The following is a 20,745-nucleotide window of genomic DNA, read 5'->3' on the forward strand; positions in this document are numbered from 1 at the left end:
TTGCTGGCTCTACAGAAAGCCCGACCCAATGGACTACGGAGTGATGGATAACCCAGCCTCTGACTGGAGAGCAGAGGTTAGCGCACAGAAATTTCCAATCAATCATCAGCAAATTCTGTTTGGGCAAAATTAGGTTTCTCAGCTATACAAATCTCATTTTTCCACCATCCGCCCTACATTAATTCAGTAATTGGATCTAACATTTGAGGAGGTCAAAAGGTGGTCGCTGAGCCTTTCTGCTAGGTAACATTTTTGATTCAGGATTATCGATTTTGTGGTTTATGTGGACATTTGTGCTTCTGTGTGTGATTTATATACACACTATAGTGCATATACAGCAGGTAGACACAATAACTGAACCATATAATGTGAGTAAATGCAACACCACAAGCTTTACACCAAAAATAACCAGTTTAATTAACAGGTTTCTGATTCAGTCTAAAAATTTGTAAAAAAGGTGGTACTGTATCTCTAAAACACAGACAGATCCTGTTCAGCACTCGTTTAACTGAGCATTAGAAACACTGTGTGATTATTCCAACTCTGGAAGATGATGACATGTTTTATGGCGGTTAGCGGTATAATTATGGATGCATAGCAGGTCAATTTGATTTTAATTGTGCCTGCATTTCATGCGCTCTCACACATTAAGGCTCATCTCATTTTAAGCCAGTGTACATCATTGTCTTTCAATCAGCCCCCATGCCTGCATGAAAGACCAGGCTGTTGTCCCAGACTTAACCCCAGCAGGATTGATGGTAGGGGCCTTACCATCAGTGTCTACCCCTGGAGGAGGGAGGTGGAGGTAAGGTGCCTCTGCTCAGCCTTTGGGGCTTTACCCTAGTTATCTGTGCAGAAGTCAGTGACGTGATACATGTCTCTTTGTGTCCGCAGCAGTGTTTAACCCGGAAAGATGCCAAGCTGTCCTTCGCCAACCCACTGTACAATCACCCCCCTGATGCTAATAGCGCTGACTACAAAAGCTCTGAAGCATAAAAACAATGGACTTTACATTTTGACACAGCAATAGATCTGGGTCCATCAGTGTGTGCACATACTTGATGAGTTTGTCTAAACCTGCTGAGGTACCAAGTGGCGGGGAAACAATGCAAATAATGAAAGAAAGTTTGGATATTTTCCAGGAAAGTATTTGAATGTCAATTTTGATACACTGCTGTTGTGATTTACAGCTGGGTTATTAATAATCAAATGAATAATGTGAAAAACACTTTCTTTAAACCAATCGCAGTCGTCTTGGGCAGCGCTATGTTTCCAACACAGCAACGGTGGCTCTGCAAAATAGTCTTGAGAAGGAACTTGAACCCGCGAATGAAAAACGCCACGTAAAATATTAAATTAGTAACATGAGCTAATTAAACTAGCTGGATACATGGTTAAATGTAATTTACTGTTACCAGTGTATCGCCGTGTGTATTTTCTCCATAGCAATGCCCACTAATCCCAAAACGTCCCAGTTAGATCGTAAATTCCGTAAACAAATTCTTTGTAAATCTTTACAATCATTCCCACGAAAAAATCAAGCTGGCCTGCTTTGTTGCATGATCCAAATTTTGCCATTTTCAGCATGTAGCTTGCTAATTTTAAGTTTGTTGTTGTTTCCCGAAGCAAACAGAGTTTGAGAACGCAACACACAGGGAGCAGAAGGCAATGGACATCCAGCGCCACTACAAGCAATTATCCTGAAAATATACTTCTGTTGATCCAGATTAGTTTAGCCTAACATAAAGACTGGAAGCAGCCGTAATCATGTCAAAATGAGCATTAGATCAAATCCCCAAAAAATAGGTTTTGGCCATTTGTAAACTAAATACAACCAGTGTTGCAGTTTAGCAGGAGTGCTTTAGTACTCTTGCAGTAAGGGTTGTGAGTGCCTTTATGATTAAAGGTTTTCTTTAGTGCTGGCAAAAGCAGAAAACATCCAGTTCATTGAACTGAAAGACTCCACTGAACACACAGAACTGACTTCATTAGTGATCCTTTTTAATCCCCACATGTGCAAATAAAATAGTTTGCCCCTGTTTTATTTACAACAATATTACAAGTCAGCACCCTGCATTGCATGTGGTGTGAACTGACTCTCAAACTCTCCGTTATCAACCAGCGCTGAACAGATAGATCATAAACACAGCACGGTTCAACCAGTCTGTTATAAATTTGACAAGTGTTCAGTCATGGCTCTTCTCAGCTGTGTCTCATCAAAGAGGCCATCATAAATGACCTTCTCATATTTGACAGTTAACATGATGATTTACAAGAAAAGTCCATGTTCTGTATAGTGAGATAAATTAAATAGACCATCAGTTTGTGTAGGAAGCTTCCTTTGAGCCTCAATAAGTACTGCTAATATTTCAGGTTAAAATTCAGTTGAAGAAATTTTTGTGAAACATTTTGTGAAATATGCTGAATTGTTTTCTTGCCCAGATTTACATGAGAAGATTGATAATCCATTAAATATGTTGTTAAACAGCTAGCAGCCAGTTAACTTAGCATAAACGGGTAAACAGCCAGCCTGGCTCTGTCTAAAGGCAAAAAAACTTACCAGAACCTCTAAAGCTCTCATCTAACTCTCGGGAGACAGCAAATTCTGTAAAAGCATTTCCTAAAAGAAAAACAACTTCTTTTAAATCATGTTAGAAAAAACAATTATATCCAATGTTGCATAAATAATGTCTTAAATCATCATCTTCATTATCATCTTCCGTTGCTCCTGATTGGATTTTTAAGACTTTTTGCAATCTGGTGTGTCACAGTTGCACTGCTGAATTAAGAAGGAAAGAAAGGGTCACATTGTTGCTTTGTTAACATATTACACCGATATCGTCGACTACATGTACTGAATTTTGATGAAACTAAATAAAAACTTGATGTGATTAGGATTGTATCCCCTACTGATGAGCCCAACGTGGCAATGCCCATTATTAGATCTTTCTTGCACTTGTTTAACTGTCTATTTGTCCACTTTTATTTCCAATATTAATAAAATAGTACTGACTTGCAAAAACCCGTTCTGCTACAATTAATGAGACTTTGTTATTGACTAACACTTAATTATCCAATGAGCCATTTTCAAAGAACACATTTTGTCACCGTACTAGAAGCACACGTGTCAATAATAAAATTAATCATGGATAAACTAGAATGGAGCCATTGTTAATGTTGTTAGCAACACCTCCATTATGATACTTTAACTCAAAAGGTCTGCTATGAAGAAGGCTTATGGGATTACATATTTACCAACATCAAAAGCTTGGCATATAGGGGAACAAAAACAGTTGTTTTCTTTCTTTGGCCTGCTTTTTAATATGGTGGTACTTGTGGGTTTTATAGGGAGTTGGAGTCTCCATCCCATTTATAATAAATGTCAGGTAAATCTGCGTGTGGGTGCTCTGAGAGAACTGCACTTAGTCTAAAACCCATCCAAACACCCATTCCTTTATATTGCGTCAAGTTCAAGTTCTGAATCTTTAATTTTCAGACCGTGGATGAACACAATCTCCAGTGTCATTACTGTTTAGTCTCGTTCTCCATCACTGTGGAGTCTTTGCTGAGTCTGTAGGAGGAATTCTGGGTCAGATTTATCAAAGGGCCACAGGATCAATTTCAGCCTTTGAGCTGCTCTGTTGTTTTATTGTTTGTGCCCTCACTTATATTGGCTCACTGCATTTTCCTCTGACACTATTCTGCCCTACAAAGCCAAAGAAAAGAAAGTACACATTTGCTCAGAAGTTTAGAGTTTAGACTGGAATCTGACTTGTTGGCATCTGTTTTACCATATAAACAAACATTATGCCATAGCTGTATATTGTAATGTAATGAAAACAGCATGTAAAGTTGTCACAGAGAGTGACAAATAGACAGCTACGCTAATATTAAAGAAGCAGATAGAGCTAGTTGGATTGCTTCTGTAGTTGGCTCTCTCTGCCTTCATAAAGCAGTATTGAATTTAGCCCCTATAACAACCCATTCAGCTAATTGATCAGGCAAATAAAATAAGAATATGTCCTCAAATATTGTTTATTTAAGGGATATGTTAACTGATTATGGAAAAATTATACAAATTCAGATTTTGTTTACCAGTTTGGGTCAGCCTTTTTCCTATTTGTGTACTGTAGGATTGTTACCATTATTAACTATTGCAAATCCAACAATCATATGAAGGGCACCTTTCTGTATCCCTCTGTGAAACACCAAAAACACCAGCTCAGCCTTCTCACAACCTCTACATCAATATTTGTTTCTCAACCTTGTGACATTTGACATAACACAACAATCAATAGCTGTCACAAAAACCTTTTCCACTAACATGCCACCACACAAACAATGCCACCCTCTCACACGATGGCCTGCTGACTGAGAATGTGCAGCTATCAGTGTTTTTTGTTCCGAACATTTTTTCTGGTAGCTTCGTTATTCATGCTGTTGAATAGCACACAGGAGAGCTGCTACACGCTGCCAGCCTTTGTCCTTGTTGGTAAAGGCAGCGTTAGTCAGCTTTTCTCACCGGAGCTATTGTTGTCACATTTTGTTAATCACAGAACCCATCTAAAGGTCACTTTTTGTTTGTGTGCCACTCGGAAAGGTTCCTGTAATGCGTCCTGTAACGCTCAGCAATGACAGCCTTTAAGGACTCCTTCTGTCAAAATAACAGTTGATTCTTCATTTACATAACTGCTCACCTGAGTCCTTGCCCACCATGAACTGTCAACGTGCTATTATAGCAATCAGTCTCAATTTCCTCCTCCTGCAGCTGGGGACTGAGGTTTTTCAACCAGCCCAGTCAGGTCAAGGTGGAATTCACCCCATTTCTTTGTAATGATAGCTCTGAATTGGTTCTCCCATCCTCTCTGGCTGAGTGCAGAGGAAAATGTCTGTTTCATCTCTCTGTAGTCAGTGAGAGTGGATGGCGATCAGCCCAGGGGGCCGTCCTCTGACCGTTCTTCAGAAAATCGCTGCAGGTCTCGGCTTCTTGTGGAGGCTGAGGAGAGGAGGCGCCGCTGAGCGCGGTCTGATTGGTTCTCTTGTGGTTTTCAGGCTGTAAAAGCGTTTTATCTAAATCTTAACTGCCTCCTGTGTTGTACAGCAAAGCTTCATTACTTGAAAGAAATTGTAAAGGATGTTTTATGCACTTTCTACAACCAATTAGACCATTCCCTCATTACAGTCAATTATCATCAAACATTGCTGAATTAATAAGATTCTTAAGTTTATTGTTTATTATTATTATTGTATATATATATATATATATATTGTTGTGTAGCTCAGTAGTTTTCACGTGTGAGGCTTTTTTCAGAGCTGCTAGAGGCGGCATGGTGTTGCTGAAATGACAGCTTGGTGCATTGCTCCTGCCTCCTATTTATGTTGCTATAGCAGTCATGGTGTCCATCGTTTGTTAGTCTTGCATTGCCAGACCTATCTTTACAGTGCTAATCGTGTATTAACCTAAGCCCTCCTCTATAGGGAGCTTGTTATTGTCCACACACCTTTCTGTTTGACTTGGAAGTGTTCTGTTCAATTCAATTCAATTACATTTTATTTATAGTATCAAATTATAACACGAGTTATCTCGAGACACTTTACAGATAGAGTAGGTCTAGACCACACTCTATAATTTACTGTTAAGATTTAAAGCAGTTAAATGAAGAGAAATCAGTTGGCTATGTAATGCAACATATTGACATAGCAACATCTCCCAAAGTCTAGATGCTGGGGTTTAATGTTAGGAGAAATAAGTAAATATAGCAGCTTTAAAGGGCGTTAGGAGCAGCGTTTAATAACCAACTGGTTGATGGCTCACAGACATGATTTAATGAAATGATTGGGTGGATATGATGCTGAAGTGACAGCGAAGTTTAAAGCCTGAAAAAGTAGAAGAAAATGGACCATTAAGAGAAGAAAGTTGACCTTTTCTTCCACTCAAAGCAAAAAGCTTAATGATTGTGTGCTTTCAAGTCTTGTTATATTGTGAAGTGGAAAAGCTAATAATCGGCAAGGCTATAATGGAAAGACAGAAACAGAGCTGAGCTTGTTCTCCTCGGTGGTTTCAGTTTATGACTTCACTCTGTTCTCTGTTCATTAAGTAGCCAAGCGTCATAAATGCTGCGGTGACATGCTGCTCTGCAACTCAACAAGTGGGAACCAAATCTACATATTAGCACTCTTTGGAAAATGTACACTTGCCACCACCCGTCAGATCTAAGACCCTTGATGTCGCTCCCATCTCATTTCACTAACTTCATCGCAGACGTTTTGATGCTCTTTAAGGTCACCCTGGGGAGAGGGAGACTTGAGTGCGGCGTGGTCTCCAGCCAATCAAAAGTTCACGGCGTCTGTGACTGATCCTGCTTTACGTCACACAGGGAAGAAGTCAAAGAAAGAAAGGCTTAAAGACAGTTTAGAGAGAAAGATGATGCTTTAAGAAAAAAAGTGGATAAAGAGAGAGAATTTAAGAGTGGTAGGACTAGCTGGGCTTTTTTTTTGCTGGAGTTGTGGAACAAGGTGATTAGAGCAGCAGACTGCATGGGGAGCTGTGGCCGCTGAGTCTCGAGTGATGATTAAAGTGCATGGAAAGAGTTGCAGAGAGAGAGAAAATAAAGGGGAGTAGAAGCGCATGCGCTTCTGCACTAAATCCTATTTCATCCTAATACTGGACTGCGTGATCTGATTGAAAGATGCTTTATGGTTTAAATGTCCGTGCTGCATTTGTCAACAACAATCTCCTTTTTATGAGGGAAATACATCACTAAGCAGTATATTTTTATGTCCATCTGGGTTGGAATGTATGTGTTTGCTGTACACAAGTTTGATATACGTCCCTTTGGGTGCACAAGAGATTTGTGTTGATCGGATCACGTAGTAGGTGAATCAAGATTTATTTGAGAACGTGCATGTGACACTATCAATGAAAGGCGCTGTCAGCAGATATGAATTTGAGTTTTATGATCTTAACAGCGTCGACCAGAGCTATTTTGGAGGGAAGTGAAAGAAAAAGCATGTCACTCACTCAGTCGCTTCATCTAGGCCTACTTCTGAAATTTGGGCAAGGAGTTTTCACACATCCCTAAATGCCTCATCCTCAAGTGCTCAGACCAATAACTGCATTAAGAGCCTTCAGGATTATTATATTGACAACACATTACGTCGACAAGAGGTTCGGTTTTAAAATGTCCACAGGTTTTCAACACTGGGCAATGTGTATGAATAGATAGAGAAGAGTCTCATTTTTCCAGGAATATAAGAACCATGTTAGTGGGTTTAATAGTGCTAAAAAATGGGGAATACAAACAGGAAGTATACTGTTGCCATGGAGTCAGTAAACTCAACTTGATCCTCATTTTTTCATTTTTGCTGATATTTGTTTACATTTTGGCAACATTAAAAGTGTGCCAAATTAGCTATTAGCAGTTCCTGTTGGTATTTGTACCCATTGATGCACAGCCAACTATCACTGGGTTACTTTGATACTGAAGAAAACTTGCTGTGATTATTAGGCAAGTTCTGCCGTTATAAGGCGCTTTCTCTAAATGGTTGGCTTTGTTTACTGTGTATGGCTAAAGAAAAAAGACAAACTGAAGTGTTCCTCTTCAGGTCAGTGTCATCACTGACACTTTACTGCATATGGCACAAAGCAGCAGCAGTATTCACTTTGTGCTGAAACAAAATCCCCGCCAGAGCCAATTTGTTAGCAGTTGGCAGTTGCCACTCTGATGATTTTTTAGTGGCCAGTGGAGATAATCAAGGGAATGACTAATTACTGACAAAGTAATTGTAGTAATTGCTATTTATTGATCTGTTTTTTATTTTAGCCGGACTGGTGTGCTTTCAGAAGTTCACAGAATATTGTTTGCCCCAATGATTGGATTTTGATGACTTTTTTTTATTAACCACTAAAAAGGTTGAAAATCCATTTAGCACAAAACAACCCTTTACTTTAAATGTTCAATATGCAGCCAAGTACATTATAAAAGTGGTCCTTTATGCAAGAGTTTCTTCAGTTTTTTAGTTTTTTGCTTTTCCATGACTTGTGGGCGCAGCTCCTGAATTCCCACAGTGAGTGTCTTAATTGGAACAAGCATGTGGTCCAAGTTATCCTTCCTGTGCAAAATGAGCGCAAACTAAGCAATGAGGAAGAAATGTACCCTCACGAGAGGTTTCCAAGTTCTCCCCCTTTGATCTCTGGCTGCTTCTGAGACAATGTAACACACAGGGGGCAAAGGGAACGAATGTCTTCTCTAGATTTCGTTTTTTTGCAACATCATTACAAAAGGGAGGAATTTACATGTCAAAATTCCCAACCATCCATTAACCCTTTTGATCTGTGATTTGTGTCCTGGAGACCCAAGCCCCTCTGTAACAGCTCAAAAAAATAAATTAAAAGATTTTATGAGATTTGCATAAAAATGCAACCTTGAACAGATGACATGTTTTAAACGTCTGCTAAACTACACTTTACTTATATACAATGAATTTTCATTGTCGCTTATATTATTACACTATATGGTGTTGACAGTTTTTATGCAGCTCTACCACCTAAACCTCCCAAATTTGGATTTCTCTGTCTGAATTTTTAAGAGGTTTAATGGAGGGGGTTAAATGGGATGCAAGTGACCCCAAACATAAGTAACATCACTATGTAGGATAACATTTCAGTGTCTATGAATTACCTTTTAACAAACTAAATGATTACATATTTGTTTATGCATAGCAAACATAAAACAGGAGATATTTCCTTTGCCCATTTGTGGCAAAAGGAAAGGCTTACCACTTCCAGCATGTTCAAAGGAAACGATTTGTTAGATTTTGCAATAATAGTAAATATGTTATAACATTCAGCAGTGGGATCCTGTGGGCAGTAAAACCAATAGTCAACGAAGAGGGTTAATGTATTATGACTTAACTTGCACCTGAAGAGGGCGCCATCACAGTTCAATCACCTGTCTGTGTGTGCAGTGAAGGGAAGGAACGAAGGAAGGAAAGAAGGAACGAAGATGGCTAGATAACAAACATTAGGACACTGAAATAGGGAGATAAGTAAAATAACACAAATAAAATAGTAACTATATGAACCTCCAAACAGCCCATATACAACCTAAACCTCTTGTAGCCTATAGGCATTCATTAATTTAAAAAAAGGCCTCTAAGGAACGAGTCCAGCATGTTCAACATCTTTTGTCTGCCGGCAAACAGCAGCAGCTCCTGAAGCTCCAAACACATCTTTCTACATCACTCAAACGCTGCTTGTCAGACACGTTGCCGATAATATCCCAAGGCAAACATCTTGACTGTCTCTCCTGCATCTGGAGAAACGCTTTGTGTGTTTGTCTCCTTCGCTTCTTCTGCACACACAGAGCATCAAACAGAAGAAGAAGAAGAAGAAGTCATTGGCTCCGAGGATCTGATGACGGAGGGAGCGCACTGTCTTCTCCAGGAGCGCATTAGCCCACAAAACACAGGAGCACACACACACACACACGCACACACACTGCACCTCCGGCCAGTGGGATGAGACCCGTGTGTCGGACTGGGATGCAAATTTAAGTTAAGAAGTTGTTTGCTCCTCCTTCTGCTGTTACTATTATTTGTTTATTTTTGGAGGTGGAGACCTGTTCGGACGAGCGCGTTTCCACTCTCCAGGAGCGCGCAGTGTGGCACACGCTGGAACAAACAACAGCTCAGTGCAGCGAGTGCAGCGCAGGCAGGTTTCCGTTTTAAAAGCAGCAGGAGAGGCACGAGAGTTACGGAGTCCGCGTGGAAGCGGTGTCGGTGCATGAGGAAGACGGACAGCGGGATATTGAGAAAAAAAAATCTGCGGCGGAACTTGGATATGGCGGGTGTGAAGACGTTCGACCTTCTCGTTGGAGTTGTTTTAGTTTTGCAGTGTGTGGGGGATTCCCGAGCCGAGATCACAGCCAGCAGCGGTAAGAACCAGCACCTTAAACGTTAACCAGTCCTGAGTTCGAGAGGTCCGTTTCTTAATGCAGAAGTCAAATGCGTCTGCAAAACATGCAGGAGAAAACAACCATCAGACACATGTGGAGTGTGCGTTGCTTTTGCATTAAGAATGACTTTGATTTGTGCTCAAATTGCATCCTTTGTGGGCGTATTAAACCTATATTTATCATATATAATAGAATAAAAGAAGGCCGACACCCTGAAAGCTGTTTCTCTTTCATTCTCTTATTTTTTTAGGAACAATCTATTTAGAGGAGGGCAACGTGACCTCCTAACTTCCTTTTTTCCTGTCTAGATCAAAGACATTGTTTTATTCTAATTATCATATTTTCTTGCATGTTTGAGTTAATTGCCTTTCTTTTTTTTCATCTTTGCTCATGCATTTCCCCCTCAGGCTGAGCGGATTATTTCTGTATATTGTAGTAATACAATCAAAGCCATCAATGCAGGGTATGGACATCTCAAACCTGCCTCTGAAAAACGTCTCTTTTTTTTGTTTTCTGGCATATTTATATGTGAGATTTTTATGTCTGGTATGACCTGGAACATCCTTCTGCAACTTTTTGCAGATTTGAGATCAGTAACCATTACATAGTGCAGGTGCTTTCTCTGTAGAAGTCCTACAGAGGAAATGCTGCACGCTCTGGCCATCTTGATGTCCTTGATTATAAGACACAGTCAACACTGGAGGATGAGGACTCCAGTGTGAACAATATCCCTACTGTAAAGCCACAGCGTGAGCACCTAAAGTCCGCTAATCTCAAATCTAGTCCATCAAACACACACACACACACACACTCACACACACACACACACACACACACACACACACACACACACACACACACACACACACACACACACACACACACACACACACACACACACACAGCTTGCCCTACAACAGACTATGGAATAAGTTCATGCCAATGTCCTGTTCACACAGGCGAGCTCTTGTTTCCCAGAGCTTTTATTGCTGGCAGTGGATTTTCATCACATATCAGAAAGTGGTTGGAGAAATGTTGGGCTGCTGACAGTGACTGTAAATTAAACCCGTGTGTGAGTGCAGACCACAGAATTACTGGAATGTATGGCTCTGTTTGGGAGAGATGCTATCGGCCGTGTGTGACCGTTCACACACACTTTTTAGTTTCACACAGGCGTACTCGGTCTTATTTATGAATTCAATCAATCTGCTGGGCTGCTGCTGCACTCTGGCTCATTTCACATCAGTGCTTCAGTAGAAAACAACGGCTTGTGTGTGTTTCATGTAGGATAACTATCAGAGTGAAGCTTGTCAAATGTTGCAAATTGAAGGAAACTCCCCAACATCCATAAACAAAATGGGATATTTTTCCTCTCAGAGCGCTTCATCGCTCCATCTCCCGCTCGAGCCGGACACATTTAGTATGTAGGACAGTATTTTTAGACATCTAGGCATCCCTTGTCGTAGACTGACCTCGGCTCAGCTGTAAGGAGCAGCCCATGTCCTTCCTTAGCTAGGCTTTTATTTATAGAGCGCAGGTGGACTCCTCTGCTCTCTGGAAGTAAAATAATAATGCACCATTCACGACCAGAACAGACTTGTAGAAAGTGTCTCAGCAGCTCCAGAAGAGCCTGAGATGTGAAAGACTGGTTGCACTTGCATTTATTAGTTAGATGAGCTATGAAGCACATCTGGGTGAAATTACACAACATCCTGTGAGCTCTGTGCATCGTTTTTCTTTTTTTTTTTATAAGCTTTTAGTCTGTGGCTCTGCGATGCTCACTCTGTGATACACTCACCAGTGACACACTCACAAAATTGGGGCTGATTTGGGGGTTAATTTCCACTCTGGTGCTTCTTTCGGAGTGGAAAAAGGGATGTTCCACTAGAGTCTGGAGTGTGTCTGCATGAGCGATAGAAGAATGAAAGAGGGAGAGCGTGAGAGAGAAAGTCTGGCCTCATGTAATGATGCGGTCTGATTTAAAAGCCTGCGCTGAGGGCTGCTAATGTGCTAAGATTGGGGTTGTGTGTGGAATTGAATTCGTTGTGGATGCTCCGAGTTGTGTTTCTTTGGTTGGTAGAGGGTTAATCCGCTCACAGGCAGCGATATGGATGTCTTTAGCTCCCTCATCCATCATACTGCCAGCAGCCACCTCTGCAATCATACAAACACACACTCACATAGGAGTGTAAGCTGGAGAGAAACATGCAGACTGGCTCTGAAGTTTGATTTTCATGACAATGGCTCCTATAGCTGGTACTATTTTGGATCCAGTTCCAAGTCAGCTATAATACTTGGATTTCTTAAACTTCCAGGCCAACAAATCCCTTATCCAATCTTTCATTTGCAATCTCTCTTTAGTTGCTTCACTCTGACTCTATAGGTGTTCATAAAGGAGCTGATGGCGTACAGTATACAAACGCGTGCTAATGCTTAGTTCACACTGCAGTACTTTCAAAGTCGTCAGATCGCTGTGCTGTTCACGCTACACAACTTACTATATTGTAGAGCTGCGAAGATTAAGCGATTCATCGATTAGTTGTCAACTATTACAATTATTTGCAAACAATTTTGATAATCGGTTTGAGTCATTTTTTATGATTAAAAATGTACAGATTATCTGATTCCAGCTTCTTAAATGTGAACATTTTGTAGTTTCTGAACTCCTCTATGACGGAAACTGAATATTTTGAGTTGTGGACAAAACAAGACATTTGAGGACATCATCTTGGACGCTGGAAAACACTGATCAACATTTTTCAACATTTTCTGGCATTTTATAGACCAAACACTCGGTTAATCGACAAAAATTATTCACAGATTAATCAACTATTAAAATAATAGTTAGTTCCATCCCTACTATCTTGTAATTGGGAGTGTTGAAGTCATTGTGGTTTTCACAGTACCTGAATAGTGACAGGGGCTCACAAACTACAAGGTCTGTCACCAGGAGAAATCCCTGAAGTATGTCTGGTCTCAAACTATGTGTTGTCACAAGAAGTGATGCAGAAAAATGACGCAATACCATGCGTGAGACTCTGCGGAACTTTTCCTTGTGTCATGCTTGTTGATGTTGTCTTTGGCGTACGTGTTCTCAAAATAGACACGTCTTTACTAGGGGTGGTACGGTTCACAAAACCCACGGTTCGGTTCGTATCACGTTTTTTTTCTTTTAATCTTTAACACTCCAGAAATATACTTCAGCATATGATATATAGCTAAAATTAGCATATTGAATGCATGTTGCACAAGACATGCACACAGTGGCAGTTCTATCTATTGTTTTATTTCCGCTGTCATCATAACATGAAATCCAAAATGTTTCCACACACCAGACTATATACGACGCTGGCGCATCCTCCAACTCCAGAAAGCCTTCCTTATCTCTCGCACTTGACATTTCTGCATGTGACGTGACCTGCAGCAGCAGCACTCCACACTCCACTTGAGGAGTGGTCGGCTCGGCGCCTCGAAAATCTTTTAAACTGACCTTTGTCGATCAAAAAAACAGACAGATTCAGCAACTGTATGGCCTATTTCTCGCTTAAAATGTTTTCAAAAACACGTTTCGCCATTAGAGTCTGTTTTGAAATTCGGGAGCAGCAATCAGCCAATCAGCTGCCATGTGTTGCGTTCGTCACGCTCACCCCCCTCGTCATTTCCAGTAAGTGTTTTAACATCTAGGTGTCGAAAGTGGGCACTACGGCAGTAATGGTTTTAATATTTTTTGTGTTAAAAAAAACGGGGGGGGGTTTTTTTTTTTTTTTAATCACCCCCCCCCTTTTTTTTCTATTTATAGCCATGGAGTGTATTATTTTTTTTTTTTTTTTTTTTTTTTTTTTTTTTTTTTTTTTTTTTTTTTTTAAAAATAAGTTAAAAGTGATAAGTTTCACATTCAGTTTTTTAGAAGCCCCGTACATTCCAATGAGAGTGCTCAAAAGCATAGAGCTCGGCTCTTCCGCATTGTTGGCCCATGACGTCACGATGGATATGCGCACTGGCAACAATTTGTTTGTGTTGTCTTAGCAACCGGTAGCAACATGCTCGTTCATGAGCTTATCTTTCGTGTCTCTTACAAGTGGCGAACTCATGAACTCGCCGTTTTCATTGTCTAAAATATTCACTAACGTTAAACGTGTTTTCGTTGTTCCCGATCGTTTACATGCTTAGCTAAATAAACGATAGATGTATTTAGCTAGACAACCAAGGAGATTTAATAATTATGTTGTGCTACTAGCTAGCTAGCTACTAACTAGTGCTAGCAGTTAGCCTGCAGTTTCGTGAACAGAGCTCATCCATGGCTTCATCCCTCATCCACTTTACAAGCTTTACAGCCTTTGGATGTATCATAAGAGAGAACCAAGGCAATGTAGTCACTATGTCTGTAGTAACGTTATGTAGGCATATAGCTAGTTATGTATAGATCTTAATACGGCCATGCTAGCTACCCCTGATGTTAGCAACTAGGTAACTAGCCAATAGCCCCGCCAGTTTGGGAAATGCTAATGAAATGCTAATGAAATGCTAACGTTAAATCTACGTAACAGGCTTTACAGCATACATACATCCCTCGGATGTATCATAACTTCATAAGACATGGACGTATTAATTGAACACATGGTGAATTACAACCATTAGCCATATATATTATTACAGCTACAGGACCTCAGGAGAACAGTCATGTGAGCGGGCGGGCGCAGTCCCGCGGGTCTGCTCGCGTCCATTATGCGCGTTCATCATGCCTAATTTAATAATTCTGGATTTGCTACTAGTGAATGTTAAAAATGTTAAAAACGTGATGTTTTAAACAAGGACCCTTTAAGTGTTCGGGCTGGTAAGTTAATGTACCCCGAAACAAATGATCCGCTGAAATATAGACGTTTCTTTTGCCATGCAAAGTCTATGTGAAAAGTCTTTCTGGGCCATGGGGTGCAGTACCACCCCTATCCGCTAAGCCCATGGTGGCTTTTAGACATGGCGCTCTTCCTGGGGGCTTGTTTATAGCCTGTTTACTCGAGGTGCAACAACAACTTTGGTCCGTGTTGGAAATGCATAGTGCATAGCACATAGTGTTCAATCGCCAGAGCTGTATAGTAACGAAGTAGAACTACTTCACTACTCTGCTTAAGTACTAAAAGGCTGTATCTGTATTCTACTGGAGTATTATTTTTTTCTCCTACTTCCACTTTTACTTGAGTAGATATTTTCAATGAATGAAATACTTTTACTCCGATAGATTTTTTATGTGCTGCATAGTTATTCGTTACTGTTGTGGTTTACACCTATCTCCATTTCTAGCCACTGGGGGACCATAGGCAGCCTGAGGGAATGCATATTAATGTAAAAAAATTCATAAAGTGAAATGTTCATGCCATGGGACCTTTTAAGTCGTGTAGTGTGAACTAGGCATAACTCAGCTACGTTAAGTTTGTTTCCATCCACTTGTTGTCGCATTTTTCAATTTGTGTGTTCAACAAACCTGAGTGGAGTGGCCGTTAGCTCAGTTGGTAGAGCGGGGGCACATATACAGAGGTTTATTCCTTGATGCAGAAAGTCCAGGGTTTGAATCTGACCTGTGATGTTTTTCCTGCATGTCTTCTCTCCTTTCATGTCTTAGCTTTCCTATACAATAAAGGCAGAAATCCCCCCCCCCCCCAAAAAAGAAAAAAAAGCTGAGTGGAAATGCTGGAAATGCTCAAAATATAGCAACCAACTTTTAACGCTTGGCTGAGATGGAAAAGTTGGTGTTTCGATAAAACATCAGATCTGTGTGGCTCGTTGGGGAGACTTAAAGTAAGAACTTCTATCAACTGGCATCTTTGGTAACTTGAGAACGATGAGTACTCAGCCTCAGACGCTTTGTGTTCTCTAGGGCTGGGTACCGAATTCAAGAGATCACGGAAGGCTTGTATCATGTGGACGCGCCGACAGTTCTGTTATCATCGATTAGAATTCCTCATGTGGGTGACTACAAAACTACGCACTATAGCTTTAACCTGAACCCAACAACTTATCTCTGCTAAGTCTAACTGTAATTTAACATCAGAGGGTCTGTTGGAATGGCTGCAGAGGGATAACTGAGTCAGGACAGGGTTAATAAACATCACAGAGCAGTGAAAAAAATATGTGGTAAAAGCCCTCCGCCCTGTCCACAAGGTAAAATCCCAGGGGTTTAGGTACGATACTGTACATTTACAGTCATTATTTTATATTTTAAGTGATGCCTTCATTTCCCACCAAACAAACAAACTAAAACGATTCAATGAGGGATTTACAAGGATTGAGATTTGATATGAAACCGCATCCCTTTTCATGACAAATGCTGCCATGTTGCTCTTTTCTCTTTGTCATGCTGAAGGAATGATTCCCAACATAGACTGTCGGAGAACAAAATGGGAGGTCTGGCTCAGTCTACTTTAGTAAAGAGATTGTAAGCCTTCTTGGAATCTGCCCCCCACCACCCCTCCCCGTCTCTCCCTCTTTCTGACATTGCACATTTTAGAACGGACAGAATGAGCTAGCCTCTTTATTGGCCCTCTGAATGACCTGCTGAAAGGATCTGCCATGAATGGATGACGGGGGTGGGGTGGTATGAGAGACAAGGAGGGGCGGCGGCTAGGGTTTATATGCTGCCCTGTATGCAGCCACAGTGGGCCATGCCATACATCGCGGAGGCAGGGAGGCAGGGTCGTCCCCCCGACCAGCATGCAACAGCGGCACCAGCCTCCTGCATTAGTCACGCCTGGCCCTCGTCTCTGAGCGCCCTGCCCCTTTTACTCCGGGAAGAAGCTCAGTCTGACGGCTTGAGAGGGCCGGAGCGGCACACAGAGTTCAATAGGCTCAGAGACAAAGAGCAAAGAGGCCACTAGTTAATGAAACCCAGTGCAGTTAAGCTCCTCTTTAGCTTTTTCTCATTGTCTTTCATGTGGCTCAAAAGCTCCTTCACTTCCAGTTGTTGCTGAACAATTTGGGGGAAAAAATCTACTTGCGATTTTTCTGCCAGATGTTGTGATTACGATTCGATTTGCGATTGTTTTTTAGCTACATATTGCACCTTTTACGATCATGTTAAATAAAGTAATAAAAAAAAAATCCACAGAAAATAATAATAATAATCTCTTTTAACAATCTGTGATATGTAACATTGTTCCAGCATTTATCTTATGACAAAACAGTAAATATAATAATGAAAAGGGGAATAAAAATTGTGAAATCAAATGTTACACCAAACATCTAACAAAATAATTCACATTCGATTAATCGCGGTCTTCACGATGAGCTAATCGCATTATTTCAAATGGCGATTTTGATATGAAAACGATTAATCGTTAAGGCCTACTTTTTCTTTTTTTAATTATTATTTAGGCATTTGAAGGCCTTTATTTGACAGGACAGCCAAAGACATGAAAGGGACGGTAAATGACACGCAGCAAAGGGCCACAGGTCAGAGTCGAACCCAGGCCCGCTGCGTCGAGGAGTAAACCTCTATATATGGGCGCCCGCTCTACCAGCTGAGTTACCCGGGCACCATGATTTGTTTAGTTTATTCAGAGCAGCAGAATTATGGATCCTGTCCGTCAAGCAAGTTTAAAAAGGTCAGAGGCAGGGGCAGCATCCTCATTACCAAGTGTTACAGATCTGAACGTCAGTGGTTCAGTGAGAGATGACAAGCATTTTCCATTCATGATAAACATCCCTTCTCCACAGATGATTGCAAAGCTGCCAGTAGACCACAGCATTGTCCGCAGCCGGGCTGTTATCTGCTCCTCCTCCTGACTCTGCTGAGGGATGCGGCCATATAAGAGATGCTAGATCATCCGCTGAAGGGTGAAATGAGTAAAAGTGGTTTTTATTTAGGTAGGAGGAGTTGGTTTTTCTTTTGCCTGGAGGGAAAATTCTTCCCTTGGTTGCTCTTGCACGGTTAAATGTTGTGCAGATCCAAGACTTATTTTGCGACAAAGTGTTGGTGAGGGAGTTGGTGTACAGTATCTCATTTCTTTTTGCCTGCCTCATTTGCCTTTGCATCTGTTAGTTATTTCGTGTTACAATCAATCAACATAATTTGACCATATACGTATAGCAGTATGTCAAATATATATATTCAAATTTGTGTTTTCTTTCTGTGGTTTTGTTCTAGGAAGTTCTTCTCTTTAGATTCACCTTCTCCAGTGTAGCTGCACAGGAAATATCAGTGTACATGGCAATTATCCATAGGAAAAAATAGCTTTTTTAGGGGTACATTTTTCCTTTGAAGTAATGTTATCTCACACAATCTTTCCTTTACTTTTTGTTGTGTCTTGCCTTAATGCTGAGGACTGCTGGATAGTTGAATTATAGGTAAAATGGCTTTACCTCAGCCAAGTTTCAGGCAGGATCTTTTGAGCGTCTCATTAGATCACAGCAGGCCTTAGAGGGGTTAAACCCTGGCACCTATAAGCCTGACACACACCAGTAAGTGCCTGGTATTTGACGACGGTGACCTAAAGTTCACAGTGCTGAATTTTATGGGAACATTGCATAAAATGGCTGGCTGGTTGGCACTCAGTTGTGTGGCCTGTATCAGGGGTCCCTGTTGGCTAAAGCCTGTTATCTTGAAGACTTAATGATGTGAAACACAGATGGGATGATTTCATGCTTCATACACAGCAAACCTGTTGGAGAGGTGTTTTTCGTGTCTGATGAAAGAGCGACAAAGATAGAAATGACTGGCAGGTGTTACAGGACAACTATGAATGTGTCCTTTCAAATTATTAAAGATAATAGGGATTTAGATTTGTATTTAGCTCTATCTGGAGGTTTCAACACACAAACCCTTTCAGGTGCCCAAACTGTAGCTGTGCATCACAACAGAAACCAGCTTATGCAAATGTAAAAATGACATACAGTGCTGGCCTCCTTTCCACGCGGCGCCTGCACCAAAATGATAACAAGAAACCAAAGATTCGATGCTCTCGCTGACGAAAGTTGAAAGAAGCAGCTCTCCAAAGGGGAACAAAGTGTTACATGCATGGCTATCATGAAGGAGAGGAGAGAGCGTGGTGTTCCAGGCCGTCCAGTCATGCTGAAAGAAGATAAGGTGCCGGAGGTGCCTGTGTCACCCCACCCTGAAGCAGGCTTCATATCCTGAGCCCAGCAGGAGCGCTGGCTTGGCTTTGTCCCACAAAAGCAAGAGTCACTCACAGGGTTTACAGCATGCTGCTATACATGCCTTTGCCTATATGTGCATACATACTGTGTGGGAAAGTTTTCTCTCTCACTCTCTGTATCTGTCAGTTCCCATGAACTTTTTTCACTGTTGTTTTCTGGCTTAACATTTTTTAATTCAGACAGCAGCGACTGAGGTGGATGAAGGCAGGATCAGCGTGTTGTTGTTAGGGCTGAGTTTCAAACCTCAGTACTTTTTGAGTCCAGACTGAAATTTGGCACTGAAGGTTTGGTCAGATTCTTGGCCTTGTTTACTTATTCTCTCGTCAGATAAAAGCTCTGGTGGAAACACTTCAGAAGTTTGTCTTATTTTGTTAAAAGTAACTATGGCTTTTTCAGGGTTTCTTGCAAATCGAGTTATTGTTTTGGCATCTATGCCGGTATTCCATTACATTTCGAAATGTTAATTTGACCGTTCACTAAACCCCTCCTGGTTTAGTAACTGTAAGCTTTGGATTCACATCCTGAAGCTATGCACATGGGCGTTAATAAGAGAGATACTCTGTACAAGAAATTGAAGGGTGGTGTCTTTGTTTTAGCCTTTTCAAAACCAAAAAACACATAATCAAAAGTGTAAGGGATGGTTGAAACAGTGTTTGTTAGCTCTAAAATAAGATGCAATAGCTAATGGTTAATTGTGACATTTTGAGCAGTACCTACCCCTAGTTGCTGTACCTGTGACTGATTTCCCTACGTTATTTAAGGTGGATTGAGTCAGCAAAATGCAAAACACCTTCATTTATTTCAGTGAGTGCAATTACTTTTAACCTGCCCTCCAACCTAACCTCAGATTAATCTGTTTATTGGTCAGTTTATCATGTTAAAAGCATGCTCACTCGAAAACCCATCAGTTACAGTTTTATAACATGCAGTTGTTGCCATGATTAGCCTGCTAATGCTGCACACACTTGAGTATGTTCAAACGATGTTTTGAGCTTTGCCAACTAACCCCTCGCAGACATTGATGTGTTTTCCTTGCTAGTAGATCCAACATTGCTTCCTTTGTTACTATGCCCGGAAAATGTCTCCACATCCCCTGTCCAGAAGTTTCCTTTTCCCTACCAAACTCATCCTGACAAAGGATAAGCATGCCCCGTAGCAACAGCTCTTCACAGTGCAAGACTTCAAATCAAATTTATTGGTCACAGTCACAATCATATACAGTACAATGTGCAGTGAAATGCATTGTGTACCTGTTCCATCTCAAAAACAATAACAATAAAATTAGTAATATATACAACACGAGAAAACGAGGTGGTGGATGGAGGGCTAGCCACAGTTCTCATTGAGCAGACGGACAGCCTGAGGGAAGAAGCTCCTTCTGGAAGGGTGAGTAACAGTGATGCAGGGTTCTCTCTCCTCTTGTCGGGCATGTGATGTGCCGACAAAGGTCAGGTCTGACTCTCTTCAGGTTAGCACTGTTAAAATCCCCGGCTGGATAACTGGTGGATAACGAGAGCCTCATGTAGTTCAGACAGAGCAGTGTCAGTGTTTGCTTGTGACGTGCCGGAGCATTTTTAAATGGAAATGAAAAGATATACAGCCACAAGTGTGTTTCTGTGTGAGGTGGCAGAGAATAGAGCTG

The 20,745-nt window shown here is 41.0% G+C and overlaps 2 protein-coding genes across 3 annotated transcripts in view; both read left to right on the forward strand.

Annotated features, from left to right (window-relative positions):
* malrd1 (MAM and LDL receptor class A domain containing 1) overlaps nucleotides 1–3,118 on the forward strand; it is a 56,720-nt gene extending 53,602 nt beyond the window's left edge. Inside the window, exons 31-33 of one of the 2 annotated variants that reach the window (XM_039790914.1) lie at nucleotides 16–76; nucleotides 698–805; nucleotides 898–3,118. In XM_039790914.1, the coding sequence (XP_039646848.1) occupies nucleotides 16–76; nucleotides 698–805; nucleotides 898–996 (268 nt within the window). In that variant the 3' untranslated portion in view covers nucleotides 997–3,118. Of the gene's footprint in view, nucleotides 1–15; nucleotides 77–697; nucleotides 806–894 lie in introns of both variants that reach the window. The other variant, XM_039790913.1, reaches the window with a different exon arrangement.
* A 6,285-nt stretch (nucleotides 3,119–9,403) lies between these two features.
* Nucleotides 9,404–20,745, forward strand: part of plxdc2 (plexin domain containing 2) — a 102,659-nt gene continuing 91,317 nt past the window's right edge. The window contains exon 1 of the mRNA XM_039790115.1: nucleotides 9,404–9,935. Within this exon, the coding sequence (XP_039646049.1) occupies nucleotides 9,785–9,935 (151 nt within the window). The 5' untranslated portion in view covers nucleotides 9,404–9,784. The remainder of the gene's footprint in view (nucleotides 9,936–20,745) is intronic.

This window comes from Perca fluviatilis, chromosome 22, assembly GCF_010015445.1.
Source record: "Perca fluviatilis chromosome 22, GENO_Pfluv_1.0, whole genome shotgun sequence".
NCBI lineage: Eukaryota > Metazoa > Chordata > Actinopteri > Perciformes > Percidae > Perca > Perca fluviatilis.